This window comes from Oncorhynchus mykiss, chromosome 8, assembly GCF_013265735.2.
Source record: "Oncorhynchus mykiss isolate Arlee chromosome 8, USDA_OmykA_1.1, whole genome shotgun sequence".
In the NCBI taxonomy this organism is placed as follows: domain Eukaryota; kingdom Metazoa; phylum Chordata; class Actinopteri; order Salmoniformes; family Salmonidae; genus Oncorhynchus; species Oncorhynchus mykiss.
The window spans coordinates 35,886,807-35,907,473 of NC_048572.1; the positions used below are offsets into that span (position 1 = coordinate 35,886,807).

General features: G+C 45.6%; 2 protein-coding genes across 10 annotated transcripts in view; one reads left to right on the forward strand and one right to left on the reverse strand.

Annotated features, from left to right (window-relative positions):
* The window catches only part of LOC110529234 (mitogen-activated protein kinase-binding protein 1), a 46,693-nt gene extending 31,847 nt beyond the window's left edge, over window positions 1-14,846 (forward strand). For 2 of the 7 annotated variants that reach the window (XM_036985393.1, XM_036985390.1), the window contains 12 exons: window positions 738-950; window positions 2,102-2,235; window positions 2,415-2,554; window positions 2,759-2,977; window positions 3,086-3,152; window positions 3,605-3,751; window positions 3,892-4,067; window positions 4,624-5,298; window positions 5,490-5,598; window positions 5,800-5,885; window positions 6,297-6,391; window positions 13,813-14,846. In XM_036985393.1, the coding sequence (XP_036841288.1) occupies window positions 738-950; window positions 2,102-2,235; window positions 2,415-2,554; window positions 2,759-2,977; window positions 3,086-3,152; window positions 3,605-3,751; window positions 3,892-4,067; window positions 4,624-5,298; window positions 5,490-5,598; window positions 5,800-5,885; window positions 6,297-6,391; window positions 13,813-14,070 (2,319 nt within the window). In that variant the 3' untranslated portion in view covers window positions 14,071-14,846. The other 5 variants (XM_036985391.1, XM_036985392.1, XR_005052867.1 and 2 more) reach the window with 5 other exon arrangements.
* LOC118936680 (galectin-3-like) lies at window positions 14,845-19,895 on the reverse strand. 3 transcript variants are annotated; one of them, XM_036985395.1, is made up of 6 exons: window positions 19,802-19,891; window positions 18,120-18,209; window positions 17,242-17,847; window positions 16,851-16,939; window positions 16,455-16,626; window positions 14,845-15,570 (listed from the first exon to the last, which is right to left on the reverse strand). In XM_036985395.1, exons 2-6 carry the CDS (start codon window positions 18,201-18,203, stop codon window positions 15,412-15,414), a joined length of 1,110 nt encoding a protein of 369 aa, XP_036841290.1. In that variant the 5' UTR covers window positions 18,204-18,209; window positions 19,802-19,891; the 3' UTR covers window positions 14,845-15,411. The 3 variants fall into 3 exon arrangements, with proteins under 3 accessions (XP_036841290.1, XP_036841291.1, XP_036841292.1); XM_036985396.1 differs by having other exon boundaries at window positions 14,846-15,570; window positions 18,120-18,130; window positions 19,802-19,895; XM_036985397.1 differs by lacking the exon at window positions 18,120-18,209 and having other exon boundaries at window positions 14,846-15,570; window positions 19,802-19,893.
* Between the last annotated feature and the right edge of the window lie 772 nt (window positions 19,896-20,667).

Here is a 20,667-nt window from a genome sequence, read left to right on the forward strand (position 1 = left end):
GTGCCATTTTGGAGTTACTTATAAAATAAATAAGAAATACAAACTTCTACATGAATGTGAATGCTTCCATGATTACGGATAATCCTCTATGAATCGTGAATAATGATGAGTGAGAAAGTTAGAGATATAAATATCATACCCCCCCCCCCAAAAAAATTTGCTAACCTCGACCATTATTGGTAATTGTGAGAGGTTAGCATGTTTTGGTGGCATGATATTTGTGCATCTGTAATCTTTCTCAATATCATTATTCACGATTAATTCATGATTATGTGTAATTATGTTCGCATCCACATGAATGTTGAAGTGTTCTATTCTTATTTACAATAGAAGTTATTTCAAAATGACACAATACATTATTTGCCATTCACTTTGGTTGGGCACAACATAATCAAAACACAATCAAAACAAACTGCAAATGCATCCGACAAGTTTGTAGAGTCACAAGCTTGATTATGTGTGTAGATATGTGTGCTTGGATTATTGGACCAAATACTAAACTTTTGACTAAATACATTTTTTGTTCAAATACTTATGACAACGTTCAAATTGTGGGACATAGATACATAAAGTAAACAGTTAAACAGATATGTATGAAAATACCCTCAAAGAAATCTGACCTCGATTCCAAAATTCTGCAGTACTGAGCCAAATTCAACATTTTAGCTTCACTGACCAAATAAATATGTAGGGGAGTGTTCTGTCTTTCTTTCACCTCCCTCCACTCTCCTCTCCAGGCCCTAGACAGCCCTCTGGCCCCTGAGCCCTCCAGTCGGCCCCGGCGTCGCTGGTCCTGTCGTATGGGTTCTCTGGAACTCATGGTCAAGTCTATGCTGGACCTGAGACAGCTAGAGGCCTTCTCCATCACCGGCTCCTCTCACAAGAAAGGCCCGGCCTCCCGGCTCAAAGCGAGCGACGCAGGGAGCACCTCCAGCCTGCAAGGGGCCTCGGTAAGTAGAGAGGGAGGAGGGAGAGCTTTGGCATCTATAGCAGGGATGGGCAACTGGCGGGTCCTCTGATGGACCCAGTCGGGGGTATAAGCAAGTTAGAATAGTAGAATAAACAAGGTGCAATTCTGCAATTTTGTTTTTGCATCAGCAGTTTCTCAGTTATGTTAGTCACTGATAGTCAGTCAATTAGCCCATGTCAGCAGAAGTTAGTGTCATGGCCAGCTATTTCTTATCATGGTCCGAGTTTGTTAGGCAGTCTCGCTCAGATTGTCATTTTACGTAGTTTAGCAGACGCTCTTATCCAGAGCATGGAAAGTACATTTTTCTTCGATAACGTAGCTATCAGTACGTTATCAGTAGAGTCAGAGCTAGAAGGAGGGGTGGGTTCGGGTGTGGTGGAGGATGGGGGGTGGGTCAAGTGCAAGTGCTGGTAAATGTTTATTTTTGTTTGAGGGGGGGGGGGGGGGCTGTTTGAAGAAGTAGGATTTCAGATGTTTTTGGAAGATGGGCAAGGACTCTGCTGTCCTAGCTTCATTGGTAAGCTGGTTCCACCATTGGGGTGCTAGGATATAGAATAGTTTTGAGGTGGCCAAGAGTGGGAGGGCCAAGAGACCCAAGGTGGCAGAATGAGTGGGAGGGTTGGGGTGTATGGTTTGAGTATAGCCAACAGCAAGTTGCAGTAGTCCAGACGGGAGAGGACAAGTGCCTGGATTAGGACCTGCGGCGCTTCCTGTGTTGAGATAGGGTCTTACTCTACTGATGTTATAGAGCATGAACCTGCAGGAGCGGGTCACTGCTTTGACGTTTGCAGAAAATGACAGGGTGTTGTCCAGGGTCACACCAGGGCTCTTTGCACTCTGGGAGGGTAACACTGTGGAGTTGTCAACCATGATGGAGAGGTCTTTGAGCGGGCAGGCCTCCCCCAAGAGGAAGAGCAGTTCCGTCTTGTTGAGGTGGTGGGTCGCCATCCAAGTTGGGGGTGTATGGACGTGGGTAGGCAGGCAGATATTTGGTGGCCCCCACCCCCATCAAAGTTGCCCATCCCTGACCGATGGCTAATAGATTAGCAAAAGATTATAGATAGGTTCGTAGATGGACTTGAATTTGGTTTTCTCCAACCCTAATGCTCCTCTGTTCTGTGGTATAAGCAGGACTTGGAGGAGCGGGTTAAGAGACGTCACTATGCTGCCTGGCTGACCCCCAACTCTGACCTGGGCGCCCAGGGGTCTGATGGACGTGTGCTGTACCCCGAGGGTAGCGATTACGCTGCCAGACGACGGGGCAGGTACACTATGTTTAGACACACACACACACACACCACTTCGACCTTCAATTTTTCCTTTCATGTTTCTCTTTATCTATCAATTTACTGTCGCTGTCTCTCTTTTGACCATCTCTTCTATTTGTCTTCTCACTGTTCATTCCTTCTTTCTCCCCTATCCCCTCTATCCTCTTCGCTCTCAGTGATTACCTGGTGAAGGAGTCTCCCCGCAGCCTGAGTAGGGGGAACCGTGGGCCGGAGAGCCAGGACAGCCAGAGCCCAGACAGTGCCTGTTCTGTGGGCTATGGGAGTAGAGAGCTTACTCCTGACCCGGATCATGGAGGTAAGAACATGCATGCATACATACATGCATGCATGCATACATGCATACATGCATACATGCATACATACATACATACATACACACGCATACACACATGCATACACACATGCATACACACACACACACACACACACACACACACGCATACACACATGCATACATACATCAATCCTTTGACTTTTGAACTTTGACCTCTCCTCCCAGACTCTGAGGGCACAGCAGAGCCGCTAAGCTCAGACGAGGACAGTTCTGACCTGGAGGAGGAGGAAGAGGAGGAGGAAGAGGAGGAGGAGGAGGAGAGGAAGATGGAAGTGTCTAGTATGGATGAGGCGATGAGGAAAGTCTCTGACCCTCTAGAAGATTGTCACCATCAGGCCTTCCTCAGACACCACTTTGAAACACTGGCTGAGCCCAGCAATATGGGTAAGAGAGGAAACATTCCAACTTTGCACATGGAGGTGACATTCTACCCATAAACTGTTGTACAGGTACACATTACAATTATTTGACTGTAATTATCCGCCTCCCCAGAAGAGCGCAGCACAGCTCCCAGCGTCAGTATGTCAGCGCGATTCCTGGCCAGAGGCTCCTACAACAGGTAATAGAGCTCTCTAGCTTGTAGTCATAAAAAACCTAAATGAGCTAGCATTTTCTACCTCTGGTTCGTTGGCCATTCCGATGGGGTAAATGAATGGGGAAAGAATGGGGTTTTTGGGATGAAAGGCGAAAATGAGATCTGCTGAGATTTTATACGGTGATATCAGTCCGTCAACATGACCTTCATGAATTATGAAACCTTTATGTGCTTGTTTTGATTCCATAAATGCTTCAAAATGCTCAAAAAGGGATATTAACTGATTTAGATCATAGAACTAAATGTGTAAGATCTACGTCTGTGATCCTAAAGACTTTTACACATACATATGGAAGCCCATTTTCACTTGCACATGTACGCAACACCAACAAAGCTTTTTTTTAATCGTCTAGAGTTGCTTTCACCCTGTCTAGTACAGGACTGTACACTGTAACCAGGTGATGTCCTCTCTACAGGAGAACCCCTCTGTTTTCCAAGGCCCATGAGAGGGAGCAGGGGCCCTTGGTGTCCAAGGTGAGACCACTGATGGAGGGGGGCCAGGGGAAAGGCCACGAAGACAGGGAGAGGCCCATGACCCCTGCGAGAGGGCAGGAGGGGACAAAGTGAGTAGCTTTAGAGAGGGGGGGGGGGGGGACTAAGTCACTTGTGAGAAATATTTGCAAGTAAAAATATTATTTTATCATATATTTGTGGCAAATATGATTTGATTGATTGATTGATGAAGCGTCCCTCCCTGTGTCAGACTGGAGGTGTGTGCTCTAGAAAGGGGCACTGTGCTGCGTTCCCACCCCCAGAAGAAGAGGCCTCTTGGGGCTCATCTGTGGAGGATGTCAAGCCCCCTGGCCAGAGCTCCAGCCCTGCTGGACAGAGCAGCTGGACTACAGAAGACCCAGTCTGTACAGAACCTGGCCACAGAGGGTGAGTTGCTCAGGGTCACTGATGTTCAGTACACTATGATACTGTACATATTAATACTCGAACCTCCGAGGGGGAGTACAGCACATACATTATGATACTGTACATATTAATAATCTAACCTCCGAGGGGGAGTACAGCAAATACATTATGATACTGTACATATTAATAATCTAACCTCCGAGGGGGAGTACAGCACATACATTATAATACTGTACATATTAATAATCTAACCTCCGAGGGGGAATACAGCACATACATTATAATACTGTACATATTAATAATCTAACCTCCGAGGGGGAATACAGCACATACATTATAATACTGTACATATTAATAATCTAACCTCAGAGGGGGAGTACAGCACAAGCCACATGATCTCAAAACAAGAATGATGGCTTATCAGTAAACACCTGTCTAAGTATATACATGTGACATTTAAAAAATAGTTTACATTACATTGGTTGTCTAATTGACAATAAGCAGCATTCTGTTTTTCTTCTATCCTCTCTACTGTCTCATGATCCTGGACCTGCCCCCCCCCCCCCCCCCCCCATAGTCCCCCGCTCCCTAAACCCCTCCAATGGTAGAGGAGAGATGTGCCCTCGCCCCCAGCACCTCCCCTTCGATATACACCCTTCCAAAGCCCACTCCTGCCTCCATTCTCCCTCCTCTACCTCCCCTCCCCCCTCTCTTGTCTCCTGCCTGCCCTCAGAAATCCCCAAGCTCAGATCCCCCTGTGACTACATGAGTCCCACCACCAGCTCCATGGCCAAGAGCAGCCACTCTGCATCCCTGGCAGAGGGCTTCCATCTGGGCTTACTGTCCTGCCATGCTTCCTTAACACCACAAGGCCTGGAGGATGGTAGTGGAGGGAGTAGAAACACACCTAACAGCCCCAAGAGCAGGAAGCCTTTTTGTGGGCTACTGGAGGCTGAACCACCCCGCCTCACTTCCTCCTCTCCTGGTTTCCCCTCTTCCCACTCTCTCTGTTCCCGCTCCTCTTCTCTCTCTTCCCCTTCTCCCTGTCCTCTCCCTGGCCCCTCCCTTTCTCCTCCATGTGCGACAGTCTCGCCCAATCCCAGCTTGTCCCTGAGCATCCAGCCCTCCCGCATTCCCCTGCCCAGCAAACAGCCACTCAGCCCTCGGAGCAGCCTCTGCCCGGAGACCAAACCGCAACCTGATTGGACTGTTTCCCCGACGAGAGACCTTGCCCTCGGGAAACAACACCAAAGTATGCCAGAATAGTTTTTTGTAAATTTTCAAGGTTATTAGAGGACATCATCACGAAGCAAGTATGAAATGAGATTTTTTTACATGTTGTATTGAGGATGTTATAGATACTGAAAAGTTTTGATTTAAAGGAATGTTTAGTGAACTTAAAGGCATTGATACTAATCAACCTGGGGCTGTCTGTCCCTGCAGCCTTCGGTAAACGCCTCTCCCTGACTACGGCCCAGATGCAAGGGCTTCGGGGTAACGTCCAGCTGGTGTCCGTCTCACCTACCTCACTTCCTATAAAGCACTCGGAGAGGTAAACTGTAGTCTATTTACTTAGGATACACTCAAATAGCACCCTTATAAATTCTTCATCGTGCAGTATGTTTGGCTAGAAAACAAAGTATTCAAACATTTGGTGACTAAGGTGTCGTCTGAGGGCGGAGCCCCCTAAATACAACGATACATTCCAAACTCTCAAGAGTTTCCCCGTGAAACCTTTCCTTTCCCTTCTCAGTGCTCCAGATTTGGAGGAGGCGGTGTGTAGAGAGCCCCTTCTAGTGTCGGTCCAGGCCGACACCTTGACTTTCCACCCCCAGCCAGGTCTGAATCGACGCAGACGCTCCTCTGTCATCCTCACCGCCACTCTTCCTCTCCGTCACTCCATCTCTCTACCTCCGCTTCACCCTTCTCTTCATCACAAGTGTCTGTGTGCTTTCTGGCCTGTTTGTCCATCTGTTACTGTCCCTTCCTACTGTCAACACTGCTGCATGAACGGTGAGTCAGCTTAGTGCCTTCAGCGTTCAAACCTTCCCTTTTGCCTATTTGTATGTGCTGTTTGTCTCGAATTGACTAACTCACACCAATGCATCCATAACGTGTTACCTTTTCTGTGTGTTGTATTCATTACGTGTGTGTGTGTGTGTGTGTGTGTTACACTGTAGCATATTTGTGTTTACTACTCTCAGCTCCTCGATGATTATGAGACACCAGACTGTATGTTTTCTACCACAGATCCCCCTGTCACTGTGGAAATCTGTAGACGGGCTGTAGCAGAGCTGCACAACAGTGTGAGGAGAGCCACCCAGCTCTATACCGCGGTCAGTCTGGTGTGAGTGTTTGGTTTTACTGTCCTTGTGGGGACCCGAAGTCCTCACAAGGAACATTCAAACAAGTGGAGACATTTACCCGCCCCCCCCCCCCCCCCCCCCCCCCCCCCCCACCAGGATAAATGCTTCGGTGTTAGGGTTAAGGTTAGGGTTAAGTTCAGGGTTGGGTTTATGGGTTAGGGAAAATGGGATTTTGATTAGGAATCAATTGTTTGGTCCCCACAAGGATAGTAAAACCAGTGTGTGTCTGGGTCTGGATCTGGATCAATGTCCTGGAAGAATGGCGCCGGAGGAGATGGCTGCCGTTTTACAGGCTCCTAACCAACTGTGCTGTTTTGTGTTTGTTTTTTTGTATCTTTTTTTGTACATAATGTTTCTGCCACCATTTTTTATGATTGAAAAGAGCTTCTGGATATCAGAACAGCGATAACTCACCTCGAACTGGGCGAAGATGTTTTCATTGAGTTGGACACGAAGGATACCCGACCAGGCCAAAATCCCCGTCATTCACAGGAAAAACAGACGGCAATACAAGGGACGCAGGTCCAGGTGCCTTGTGAGAATCTGTCGGCGAGTGGGTTACCCACCTCTACCATCTGTCCTATTGGCCAACGTGAAACCTTTTGGAGAATAAACTGGATGAGCTCCCTTCAAGACTCTTCTACCAACGGGACATTAAAAACTGTAATATCTTACGTTTCACTGAGCCGTGGCTGAACGACGACCTGGATACTATACAACTGGCTGGGTTTTCCGTGCATCGGCAAGATAGAACAGCTGCCTCCGGTAAGACAAGGGGTGGCGGTCTGTGTCTATTTTGTAAATAACAGCTGGTGCGCACAATGAAATATTAAGGAAGTCTCAAGGTTTTGCTCGCCTGAGGTAGAGTATCTCATGATAAGCTGTAAACCTCATTATTTACCAAGAGAGTTTTCATCTATATATTTTTCATAGCTGTCTGCTTACGACAACAAACCGGTGCTGGAACCAAGACCGCACTCAACGAGCTGTGTAAAGCCATAAGCAAACAAGAAAATGCTCATCCAGAGGCTGTACTTCTAGTGGCCGGGGACTTTAATGCAGGGAAACTTAAATGTGTTTTACCTCATTTCTACCAGCATGTTACATGTGCAACAAGAGGAAGAAAAAAAACTCTAGACCAGTGGTTCTCAACTGGTTTTGCTTGGGGACCCAAAATTGACAATGACTATTGAGTCGCTACCCAATTTTATGGACTGTATGAATAGTGTCACAACCTTCAAAAAAAAATAAAGTTCAATAAAATGTAATATGAATGTCAGAATTAATTAACAATAATAATTAACATACTGAACAATAACTCATTTGCCAGTTTGTTTGTTTATTTATTGTGTGTGTGTGTGTGTGTGTGGCTTTTCAGTGGGGGGTGTTTCTTCAGTTTGATACGTTTATTGAAGTCTGGGGTTATGGTTGACAGGGCAACTTGGAGGTCATGCTGGCTGTCCAGTTTTTTTCTGCTTTTAGTTTTCAGCACTGCCATAGCAGAGAAGCCACTTTCACACCGATAGGTAGTGCTGAACGGTAGCATGATTCTGATTGCATGACACTCTCCCATTACGCTGCACCCAAACTTTGGCAGTGTCATTTCCGGGAAGCGCATGCTCAGTCTGTTTATAAAATGACAGCTCCACCATCTGATCATCTTCGTTGCTTGGCAACGTGACGCTTCCCATCTCCGCTCGAAAGGGGTCCGGTACCCATTCGTCTTGTCTTCTGTTCTCCTCCGGGAACTAGTCGCAAAACTTTCCCTGCAGCTTATCAAGATGCTGTTTAACAGGTTTTTTCAGTGTGTGGCCGTGAGCTTTGTTGATCAGATTCTGAATCTCAGAATCAGCATTGGGGAAACATGTCAATCCTCCCTTTAGAAACATGATTTGCCCAAACGGCGAGCTTCATCTTGAAGGCATCCACTTTGTCCCTCTGTTCAAATCGATTGTGCCCCCGTCCCTTTCTTTGACACATTGTGCGAATTCAGATGATCAAACATATCTGGCAGGTAGGCAGCGGACCTCTGCACGATTATGCACCTGCTCGTGCTCGCTCCCCATATCCCTGCAGAAGGCCTGGAAACGCCTGCTTTCCCTGGAACTCTTTTTGATATAGTTGACACACTTGATCACATCCTGGAGAGTGGCGTGGTGCTCAGGCACCATGTCCTTCGCTGCCAATGCCTCCTGTGTGGGAAGCAGTGGTTCCACGTCTCACTCGGTGCTCTCTCCAGGATCTGCTTTACTACTCCGGAGTGCTTTCCCGTCAAGGTAGCTGCCCCATCAGCGGTCACACCGATGCACCCATCCCAGGCCAGTCCCACGAAGCCCAGGTACATATCCATTGTGTTAAAGACCGACTCTGCAGTGGTGGTAGTAGGCAAATCAGCACTAAAAATGAACTGCTCCTTGAAGTTATTCTCCCAGCCATGTCTGACAAAGACCATTAGGATTGCATGGTTAGCCACCACACCTGTGGATTCATAAAGCTGCAGTGTGTAATGGCCGTTTGCACTGATGCGCTCTGATGTCTGGCGTTATGGCCTCAGACATGTCCTGGATTCTCCTCCTCGTGGTGTCATTGCACAGGGGTCTGGTTTTAAGTTTGTTGGCGGCTGACTCTCCCAAGATTTCAGTGCACGTATTATTCGCAGCAGTGAGTATGAGATCCTCTTTGCTGGTGTGGGCTTTTGTTGCACTTAGCAATGCACTTGGCCACAATGTATGATGCGCGAAGTACCTTTTTCTTGTACCTTGCATACGATCTTCAATGAATCTTGTGAGGCCTCCATATATTGACTTTTTTTTTTAAAGTCCGCTGTCTTATCTTTGTGGCTTGGATGCTTGGTGTCCAGATGCCTTTTTATTTTGAAGGGTTTCATGCTCTCATTAGCTAACAGCTCGTTGCATAGGAAGCACAGTGGTCTACACTCACCCTGCCTGCCTTCTATTTCTTATATAAAACCACATTTGAAGTCAGGGGCAGTATTTTCTCTTCTTGATAGGGACTGGGTTGTCTGTCTAGTTGTTGACAATGGAAGCAGCCGTAGATGACGAGGGAGCTGCATGTTTTAAAAACTTGTCCATGATTTTACTCTGACAGCTAGCCTACATGACATACGTGACAGCTACAGTGCCTTGCGAAAGTATTCGGCCCCCTTGAACTTTGCGACCTTTTTCCACATTTCAGGCTTCAAACATAAAGATATAAAACTGTATTTTTTTGTGAATAATCAACAACAAGTGGGACACAATCATGAAGTGGAACAACATTTATTGGATATTTCAAACTTTTTTAACAAATCAAAAACTGAAAAATTGGGCGTGCAAAATTATTCAGCCCCTTTACTTTCAGTGCAGCAAACTCTTTCCAGAAGTTCAGTGAGGATCTCTGAATGATCCAATGTTGACCTAAATGACTAATGATGATAAATACAATTCACCTGTGTGTAATCAAGTCTCTGTATAAATGCACCTGCACTGTGATAGTCTCAGAGGTCCGTTAAAAGCGCAGAGAGCATCATGAAGAACAAGGAACACACCAGGCAGGTCCGAGATACTGTTGTGAAGAAGTTTAAAGCCGGATTTGGATACAAAAAGATTTCCCAAGCTTTAAACATCCCAAGGAGCACTGTGCAAGCGATAATATTGAAATGGAAGGAGTATCAGACCACTGCAAATCTACCAAGATCTGGCCTTCCCTCTAAACTTTCAGCTCATACAAGGAGAAGACTGATCAGAGATGCAGCCAAGAGGCCCATGATCACTCTGGATGAACTGCAGAGATCTACAGCTGAGGTGGGAGACTCTGTCCATAGGACAACAATCAGTCGTATATTGCACAAATCTGGCCTTTATGGAAGAGTGGCAAGAAGAAAGCCATTTCTTAAAGATATCCATAAAAAGTGTTGTTTAAAGTTTGACACAAGCCACCTGGGAGACACACCAAACATGTGGAAGAAGGTGCTCTGGTCAGATGAAACCAAAATGGAACTTTTTGGCAACAATGCAAAACGTTATGTTTGGCGTAAAAGCAACACAGCTGAACACACCATCCCCACTGTCAAACATGGTGGTGGCAGCATCATGGTTTGGGCCTGCTTTTCTTCAGCAGGGACAGGGAAGATGGTTAAAATTGATGGGAAGATGGATGGAGCCAAATACAGGACCATTCTGGAAGAAAACCTGATGGAGTCTGCAAAAGACCTGAGACTAGGACGGAGATTTGTCTTCCAACAAGACAATGATCCAAAACATAAAGCAAAATCTACAATGGAATGGTTCAAAAATAAACATATCCAGGTGTTAGAATGGCCAAGTCAAAGTCCAGACCTGAATCCAATCGAGAATCTGTGGAAAGAACTGAAAACTGCTGTTCACAAATGCTCTCCATCCAACCTCACTGAGCTCGAGCTGTTTTGCAAGGAGGAATGGGAAAAAAATTCAGTCTCTCGATGTGCAAAACTGATAGACATACCCCAAGCGACTTACAGCTGTAATCACAGCAAAAGGTGGCGCTACAAAGTATTAACTTAAGGGGGCTGAATAATTTTGCACGCCCAATTTTTCAGTTTTTGATTTGTTAAAAAAGTTTGAAATATCCAATAAATGTCGTTCCACTTCATGATTGTGTCCCACTTGTTGTTGATTCTTCACAAAAAAATACAGTTTTATATCTTTATGTTTGAAGCCTAAAATGTGGCAAAAGGTCGCAAAGTTCAAGGGGGCCGAATACTTTCGCAAGGCACTGTAACTATCCACATGTGCAATGCCTGCAGAACACATCTGCATTGGTAGCTGTCAATCAAGCTAGCTGTTCAAAAATATCTGTATTATCTGAATGGACGTGTCACATTTAAAACCAAACAATGTTGCAGAATGACCTTTTCATTGTATCAGTGTGTGCATGTGTGTGGGGTGAGAACGTTATTGTATTGGTCAGTGAGTGTGTGCGGTGTGAAAACCCTTTTGAGTCTGAACGTAGCTAGCCATTTCATCACTGCGGACGCACTGCACGTGTAAAGTCAGCAACAATAAGCCATGCAGTGCACGCACGCCTGTGTAGCGCTAACGTTGTGTAAAGTCAGTTGCGACCCCCCCCCCCCCCCCCCCCCCCCGGTTGAGAATCACTGCTCTAGACAACCTTTACTCCACACACAGAGACATACAAAGCGCTCCCTCTCCCTCCATTTGCCAAATCTGAACAAAATTCTATGGCCTGATTCCTGCTTACAAGCTAAAACTAAAACAGGAAGTACCAGTGACTCGCTCAATACGGAAGGGGTCAGATGATGCAAATGCTAAGCTACAGGACTGTTTTGCCAGCATAGACTGGAAAATGTTCATCAATAAGTGCATCGATGACGTTGTCCCCACAGTTGACCGTACGTGCATTCCCCAACCAGAAGCCATGGATTACAGGCAACATCGGCACTGAGCTAAAGGGTTGAGCTGCCGCTTTCAAGGAGTGGACTCTAACCTGGACACTTATATGAAATCCCGCTATGCCCTCAGAGGAACCATGAAACAGGCAAAGCATAAATACAGGACTAAGATCGAATCGTACTACACCGGCTCCAATGCTCGTCGGATGTGGCAGGGCTTGTAAACTATTACGGACTACAAAGGGAAGCCCAGCCGCGAGCTGCGGAGTGACACAAGCCTACCAGACAAGCTAAATTAATTCTATGCATGCTTCGAGGCAAGCAACACTGAAGCATGCATGAGAGCACCAGCTGTTCCGGAGGACTGTGTGATCATGCTCGCCATAGCAGATGTGAATGTTGACCTGTTTAAAGGTCTTACAAGGCCGCAGGGCCAGACGGATTACCAGCACGCGTACTCCGAGCATTCGCTGACCATCTGGCAAGTGTCTTCACTGACATTTTCAACCTGTCCCTGGCCGAGTCTGTCATACCTACATGTTTCAAGCAGACCACCATAGCCCCTGTGGCAAGGAACACCAAGGTAACCTGCCTAAATGACTACCGACCTTCACTTCTGTAGCCTGAAGTGCTTTGAAAGGCTAGTCATGGCTCACATCAACACCATCATCCCAGAAACCCTAGACCCACTCCAATTTTCATACTGTCCCAACAAATCCACAGACGACGCAATCTCTATTGCACTCAACACTGCCCTTTCCCAACTGGACAAAAGGAACACATACGTCAGAATGCAGCATTCAACACCATATGCCCTCAAAGCTCATCACTAAGCTAAGGACTCTGGGACTAAACACATCCCTCTGCAACTGGATCCTGGACTTACTGACGGGCCGCCCCCAGGTGGTAAGGGTAGGGAACAACACATCTGCCATGTTGATCCTCAAAGCTGGGGCCCCTCAGGGGTGCGTGCTTAGTCCCCTCCTGTACTCCCTGTTCACCCATGACTGCGTGGCCACGCATGACTCCAACACCCTCATTAAGTTTGCCAACAACACAACGGTGGTAGGCCTGATCATCAACAACGATGAGAGCCTATGTGGAGGAGGTCAATGACCTGGAAGTGTGGTGCCAGGACAACAACCTTTCCCTCAACATGATCAGAATAAAAGAGATGATTGTAGACAACAAGAAAAGGGGGGCCGAGCATGCCCCCTCCAAATCACCAACAAACTATCATGGTCCAAACACACCAAGACAGTCGTGAAGAGGGCACGACAAAGCCTATTTCCCTATTTTCTCAGGAGACTGAAAAGATTTGGCATGGGTCCTCAGATCTTCAAAGTTCTACAGCTGTACCATCGAGAGCATCCTGACTGGTATGGCAACTGCTCGGCCTCCGACCGCAAGGCGCTATAGAGGGTAGTCCGTATGGTCCGGGCCGAGCTTTCTGCCATCCAGGACCTCTATACCAGGCGGTGTCAGAGGAAGGCCCTAAAAATTGCCAAAGACGCCAGTCACCCTAGTCATAGACTGTTCTCTCTGCTACCGCACGGCAAGCGGTACCGGAGCGCCAAGTCTAGGTCCAAAAGGCTTCTTAACAGCTTCTACCCCCAAGCAATAAGACTCCCAAACAGCTAATCAAATGGCTACCCAGACTTTTTGGAATTGCCCCCCCCCCCCACCCCCTCTTTGACACTGCTGCTACTCTCTGTTTATTATCTACGCATAGTCACTTTACCTCTAGCTACATGTACATATTACCTTGACTAACCTGTACCCACGCACATTGACTCGGTACTGGTGCCCCCTGTATATAGCCTCTTTATTGTTGCTTTATTTAAAAAAAACTTTTTAGTAAATATTTTTCTTAACTGCATTGTTGGTTAAGGGCTTGTAAGTAAGCATTTCACTGTAAAGTCTACACCTGTTGTATTCGGCGTGTGGGTGTGCATCTGTGTGTGTTTATACCTTGTGTATTTACAATAAAGTATGTCACGTTTCTCTCCAGGTGCTGAGCAGTGGGTTAGAGGTCAATGCAGAGCAGCAGGAGATGGAGACGGTTCTGGTTGAGGCCCTGGGAACAGTGAAGACTGAACTAGACTCCCTACCTCACCTTGTACATAGAAGTAAATGGCTCAGGGAGGAGGTAGCAATGAGAGGGGAGGTAGGGGTCAAAGGTGAGGGGGACAGGACATTGGCTCTCCTGCAGCAGTATTCTGAGCTCTTACTAAAGTCAGTGGAGAAGAGACTGGACAACAAGATCTAAAAATGATACATACACAGAAGATGCATTCAAGCAGACATGCATATGAATTAAATGCGTATTACACATATGAAAATACACACAGACAGGAATCGCTCGGTAATCAACAAATCATAAGGACAATGAGAACCGGACACTTCCTCATAGAGAAGTTTAATAAAATATTAAATAGAGTGAAGATGGATAAATGAGTTGTTAAAAATGTCTTGTGTGTATTTATTTTATATGACTCAGTACTACTGCAACGTTGAGGAAGAACTTGTAAGCAATCGTTTCACTGTACTTCTTACACCTGCACATAACAAATAAACTGATTAGATTTGTATTTGATTTTGAATGGCTGTAGAGATTAATGAAGGGAGGAATGAAGGAAGGAAAAATTAATTTATTCTGGGACTGCACTGTGGGCAAATATGTCCTGTCCACTATTGAGGGGAGAAAATGACATGGGTTTTCCCTAAGAAAATGGAGTGGCCATAAATCCTTTATGCCGGTTTTATCCTTTTAACTGTGAATTCTCAAACATTTTTAGCTTGCACGGCAAGGGTAGACATGTTTACATTCACTAACTGTGCGATGCCACTGACTTTTCTCAATGATGATCATGTGTCTTACTCCACATGTTTTTGAATCTATGCTTAATGTCTCTATTTCCCCTGGTTTTATTGTGAGTGTTGTGTGAATGTGATTTGTTTGTGTGCATCGAGTTGACTGTCAAACCTGTCTTGATATTGCAGTTGTATGAGAGGTCTGATACAATAAAAATATTTCAAAGATAACTTCATTCAATTTAATGGTTTTATTTCATACAATTTTACATTTGACATTTTAGTCATTTAGCAGGCGCTCTTATCCAGAGCGACTTATAGTAGTGCGTGCATACATTTTCATACTTTTTTACCATACTGTTCTACCATGGGTATCGAACCCACAACCCTGGCGTTGCAAGCGCCATACTCTACCAACTGATTGACAGTGGCAAAAATTAACCCAGCTGGTTAGATTCTAAAAACGACCCCTGAAGGACGCTGAATCCTCTCATATAGAGACGTTCTGTAACTACTGATATCTTTAGTCAGTTCAAAGTCATAAAGTATGTATATTTATATAGACATTCAACAGAAAAAAGTTATGAAATATAAGAATTACCATTAAATGGCAGTGTTGAATTCTTAGGCCTTTTAACATTACACACATTTGCAGATGGAGTGTTTGTTAGTGGGAATTAATGTGGTTTTAAGTGTACAGCTCATTATCATCATAAAACGGGTGCAAAGACAAATGCAGATTGATGCCATGTTATGCATGTAGCCTCTGCTGGGTGTTATATACTGTATGTGGGTGTCATGGCATTGTTTCTACGTTGATGGAGGTGAGGATGACATCATAGAGGATGTTGACGCGATCGATCTGGCTGAGTTCTCTGACACGGTGTTTAAACTCAAACAGCTGTGCTCTGTTCACAGCCACCTTGAACTCCCCAGATGTAACCAGAATCTTCATCTGAAAGGAAAGGAAAGACGAACACTCTTAAAGACGCACTATGCAGAAATCACTCAAATCACGTCATTTCCTGGTTGCTAAAAATTCTAATAGTTTGCCTAATTTCAGTTCATGTGACAAAACAAGCAAGTATAGTGTAGAGAATCATTGTACCATCTGAACACAGGAGGCTGCTGAGAGGAGCACGGCTCATTATAATGGCTGTAATGGAACTGCTGCAATGGAATCAAGCACATGTGTTTGATGTGTCCGATACCATTCCATTCACTCTGTTCCATGCATTACTATGAGCCGTTCTCCCCAATGAAGGTGCCACTGACCACCTCTGCATCTAAACCACTGTGAAATATATTTTCAAAAAGCAAAAGTATTGTTTTTCTTCAGCTGTTTGAAGCTGCTATACAAAACCAAAAGTAGGCCAAAAAAAAAAAAACTTTAGAACTAAAAGCATAGAAATAGTGCATAGATCTACCGCTTCTGAGACTTGCTTTCAATGAGAATGACAGATCTATAACACATTTGTATGTGAATTTGGTCGGGTTGCCCCAAAAGTGACGTTGCAGCTTTAAGCCAGATTGGCTTTGCAAAATAGCCTGGTTCGATAAAGATCCCTGAAAGGTACATCTGACTACCTTCCGGACACTCAACAACACATAGACTCACAGACAATGCTTCAGAGAGACGATATCCCACAGTGCTGATCTATAACCTACTTTAGTTAAAGTACTTTATCCCTGTACTAACCTTAACTAGTAGAGATCAATAAAAACAACTAACCATCGTTCTATGCTTTAATGATAGCAAACACACTTTTCTATGTTCCATTTCTTAGTTAGAACAGTAGGGGCTACAGTTGCACTGCTGTAAAGAATATTCCCACTGACCTCAAAGGACTGTCCTGCCATGAAGGGGAAACTTCCTTGTGTGTGCCTCTCCTCCTTCCCCCAGCGCTCTCCCACCTTGGTGTTCCTCACCACTGCCTGCTTGCCCCCCTCACTGAACCGAGAGTTGAGGTGGAAGGCGATGTCTTTACCTCGCAGGAAGTTGACTGTGAACCTGGAGGGGGGATACAAACCAACAAAAAAAATGAATCAAAAGAGGATGTTTAATTGATCAGATTGACTGTCACCCGACGAAGGCAGCTGACAGGTTCAGAACAATCAACTTTACAAATTGACACGTATGCTAACGTCCAATGCTTTCACTGGGTCTCTCCGGGATCTTCATACTCCTAGTAAACAACAAAGACCATAGTAGACTATGGTAGTTGATGAACTCACTGCTTAGCATTTGGTTTGACCCGGCCCATGATGGTGATCATCATCTTGTCGTAGATGCCTCTTTGTAGGTTCAGGTTGTAGGGCACGCTCTATACACCAACACAACACACTGACATTTAGGACATGGTTCTGTCTTCACACCAACACAACACACTGGCATTTAGGACATGGCTCTGTCTTCACACCAACACAATTTATTGCAAATTTCCTCCTTCCATCCACATCCACTGTTGTGAAATTGTTAGATTACTTGTTAGATATTACTGCATGGTCGAAACTAGAAGCACAAGCTTTTCACTACACTCACATTAACATCTGCTAACCCTGTGTATGTGACCAATAACATTTGATTTGCTATAGAAACATCCTTCCCTCCCTCCTTGTCTCTCACCAATCCAGCTGGTGTCGGATTCCACTGTGGAGCAGGTGTGAAGCCATCTGTGTCCTGAACAGGGCCTAATGGCCATCCAGACCCTGGGTTAACGCTTGGGCTAAGGCCTGGGACTGGCCACCCTGGGACACTAGGCTGACTGGGGCCCTGGGCCTGGGCTTGAATCAGAGCTGGGCCTTGAGGTTGAAAATGCTGGGGTGTAGGCTGAGGCTGGAATTGGGGAGGCTGGGGATGGGGTCCAGGCCAGCATGGCTGGCAGGAATGGGCTGGGGATGGTTGTGGTTGGGGACCAGGCCAGTTTAGGGATGGAGCTGGGGATGGTTGCGGACCAGGCCAGTTCCAGTTTTGGGTTGGAGCTGGGGCTGGTTGGGATGGCTGTTGCCCAGGCCAGCAGGGGGTGTTGGGCTGCCCAGGAAAACAGGGCATTGGCTGAGGTTGAGCCGGAGTTGGGGCTGGTTGGGATGGTTGTGGACCAGGCCAGCAGGGGGTGCTGGGCTGCCCAGGAAAACAGGGCATGGCCTGGGGTTGGGTGGGCTGTTGGCCAGGCTGTGTCGACCAGACAAGACCCCCTGGTTGCTTCTGACTGGGCCAGATACCGTTGCTTCCCTGGGGGGTATAACCAGAGGACAGCCACACAGAGCATCAGAGAGCTGGGGGGGGGGGGGGGGGGGGGTCAAGATTAATACACACACACACCGTCAACGATACACACATGCACACTGGCACCAACACTCATGCACACACTCCTATACATACAGACACAGACACAGACAGACTATTTCCACACAATATTTCAAGAATACTGAGACAGTTCCTTTCTGGGATAGTTCTCAGTCATTAGTTGTCAGTGTAGAGGTTGGAGGGGGTGAGGTACTTACTTCCATAGTATCTGTAAGTAAAGAGAGAACAGCATCACTACGATTTTTTATCTTCATCAGAAACGGAAGCAGTGTTGCAGCCATGGTCCCCTAACAGCAGAAAAAAATCCCTCTAGCAAATCACCACGGTCAAATCATCAGGGCATTCAGTTCAAGTTCATCGTTTCCCCCAGTTTCATCCCCGATTATACCAGCTTATCCTAAGGGACATTAGAGAGGGACAGTCATGTCCCCCTCTCCTCTAAAGTACCAACTGACAGCTCAGACAATAAGCAGGAGTTTGGAAACATTCCTTGGTGAATTCAAATTGGCTCACAACATCTCTGTATTATTGTAGACCAAGTCCCTACTCATAGACAGAGTATGAAGGTCGAAGGTCACCATAAAGACCATTGTAACACTGGAGTAAAGACCATTGTAATACTCTGAGGAAATTGACACAATATGGCATCTATTGCATAATAAAGCCCTTTGTGAGGAATGTGTATGGAACTGTGAGTCTGTTGTCTGTAATCATTCTGCCACAGTCACACAAGTGACTCTCCTCTCCTCCTGGCACATCAGATTCCACAGATAGCTACTCACCAATTACATCATAACCTGATTACCTGCCCTCAGGCTAGTCTTGCATTTGCTGTGCATTGTCTTTGTCTTATAGACTATAGCATGACAGCAATTATGATATGGATGCGTAGTATAAGATCGGCTCCCGTCCCATAATAGGCCTCCAAACCGTAACTGCAGTCCTGCCCAAATAAGTTGATTACCTTTTCTCAGCAGCTACGTTAAGAAGCAACAATTCAGTCTAACATATTTGCTTTGTATATTTCTTTGTCATTCAGAACGGGACATTCAAGCCGTAACGTCTTAGAGTTCTTAGTTATATATAATTTTTCTACTTTTGAACATTCCATAGATCAGTACAAATATTTCTTTACAATAATTAAAACATGTTTTCAAACAGCTTACTGAACATGTCTAATCTCTCTCATAGAAAATAATTGCCAAAATTGAGGTTTGTTTCACTCTATATGCCAGGACTTTTCACACTGCAAAAGGTTGGCTGGCCAAAGGAGAACATTTGGACTGCAGAATAGCACACTCTAAAGTCGGTTAACATCAACCTTTAGCCCAGAACTAAATTGGCTCGGCCGCAGAGCAGAGCAAGCACCAACTTTTGGGGAGGGCTAACCAATGTCAGAGATCAGCCAAAACTCAATTGGAATATTCCCTCACTAGCCTAGCGGTTAAGCACATTGGCCAATAATTGAAAGGTCGCTGGTTCAAATCTCTGAGCCGTCAAGGTGGAAAAATCTACCGTTCTGCCCTTGAGCAATGCAGTTAACCCCCAACATTAACTGCTCCCTGGGCACTGATGACATGGACGTTGATTAAGGCAGCCCCCCGCACCTCTCTGATTCAGAGGGGTTGGGTTAAATGTAGAAGACACATTATGGTTGAATGCTTTCAGTTGTGCAACTGACTAGGTATCCCTTTTCCCCTTCTATTGTATCATGAAATATGATTCTGCACAGCTGGAGCTAAGCTTGATTTCAAGTGAATTTAAAATTGCAACACAGTGTACAGTAAAACAATAAAAATACGATAAGAGCTCTAAACCAATGGGACAATACAATCTCAAACTCAGTCTCAAGACATAAATGAACACAACGTTACATTACCTGTTATTCACTGCGCTTCTCAGATGTAACACTGTAGAACCAGGTTGTTGAAGTGACAGCTAGACAGCTATAGCAGGAATCCACACACGCATATTTATGATCTCCTTTATACCTTCCCTTTTTCATTAGGCCACTCCCAACTCTCCTGGAAGAACCACGCCCAGGGGAAAATATTCCCTGTCACAACATCTCCCTTATCAAAGTATGTTCTTCAATCTCACTAAAAGCAGATAACTAAACTCAGAAAAAAAAGAAATGTCCCTTTTTCAGGACCTTGTCTTTCATAGAGAATTTTGTAAAGGGTTTAAACACTGTTTCCCATGTTTGTTCAATGAACCATAAACAATTAATGAACCTGCACCTGTGGAACGGTTGTTAAGACACTAACAGCTTACAGACGGTAGGCAATTAAGGTCACAGTTATGAAAACTTAGGACACTAAAGAGGCCTTTCTACTGACTCTGAAAAACACCAAAAGAAAGATGCCCTGGGTCCCTGCTCATCTGCGTAAACGTGCCTTAGGCATGCTGCAAGGAGGTATGAGGACTGCAGATGTAGCCAGGGCAATAAATTGCAATGTCCGTACTGTGAGACGCCTAAGATAGCGCTACAGGGAGACAGGACGGACAGGATCGGTACATCCGAACATCACACCTGCGGGACAGGTACAGGATGGCAACAACAACTGCCCGAGTTAAACGCACAATCCCTGGACTGAGGGCTTGCAGACCTGTTGTAAGGCAGGTCCTCACCAGACATCACCGGCAACAACATCGCCTATGGGCACAAACCCACTATCGCTGGACCAGACAGGACTGGCAAAAAGTGCTCTTCGCTGACGAGTCGCAGTTTTGTCTCACCAGGGG

Excerpts from the sequence above, each read along its gene's own strand:
- LOC118936680 (XM_036985395.1), bottom strand. The coding sequence starts at position 18,203 with ATGGCTGCAACACTGCTTCCGTTTCTGATGAAGATAAAAAATCGTAGT. Across the intron at positions 17,848-18,119 it reads TACTTACAGATACTATGGAA|GGAAGCAACGGTATCTGGCC; the intron begins GTAAGTACCTCA and ends TATACCCCCCAG. Across the intron at positions 16,940-17,241 it reads ATCCGACACCAGCTGGATTG|AGCGTGCCCTACAACCTGAA; the intron begins GTGAGAGACAAG and ends GTTGGTGTATAG.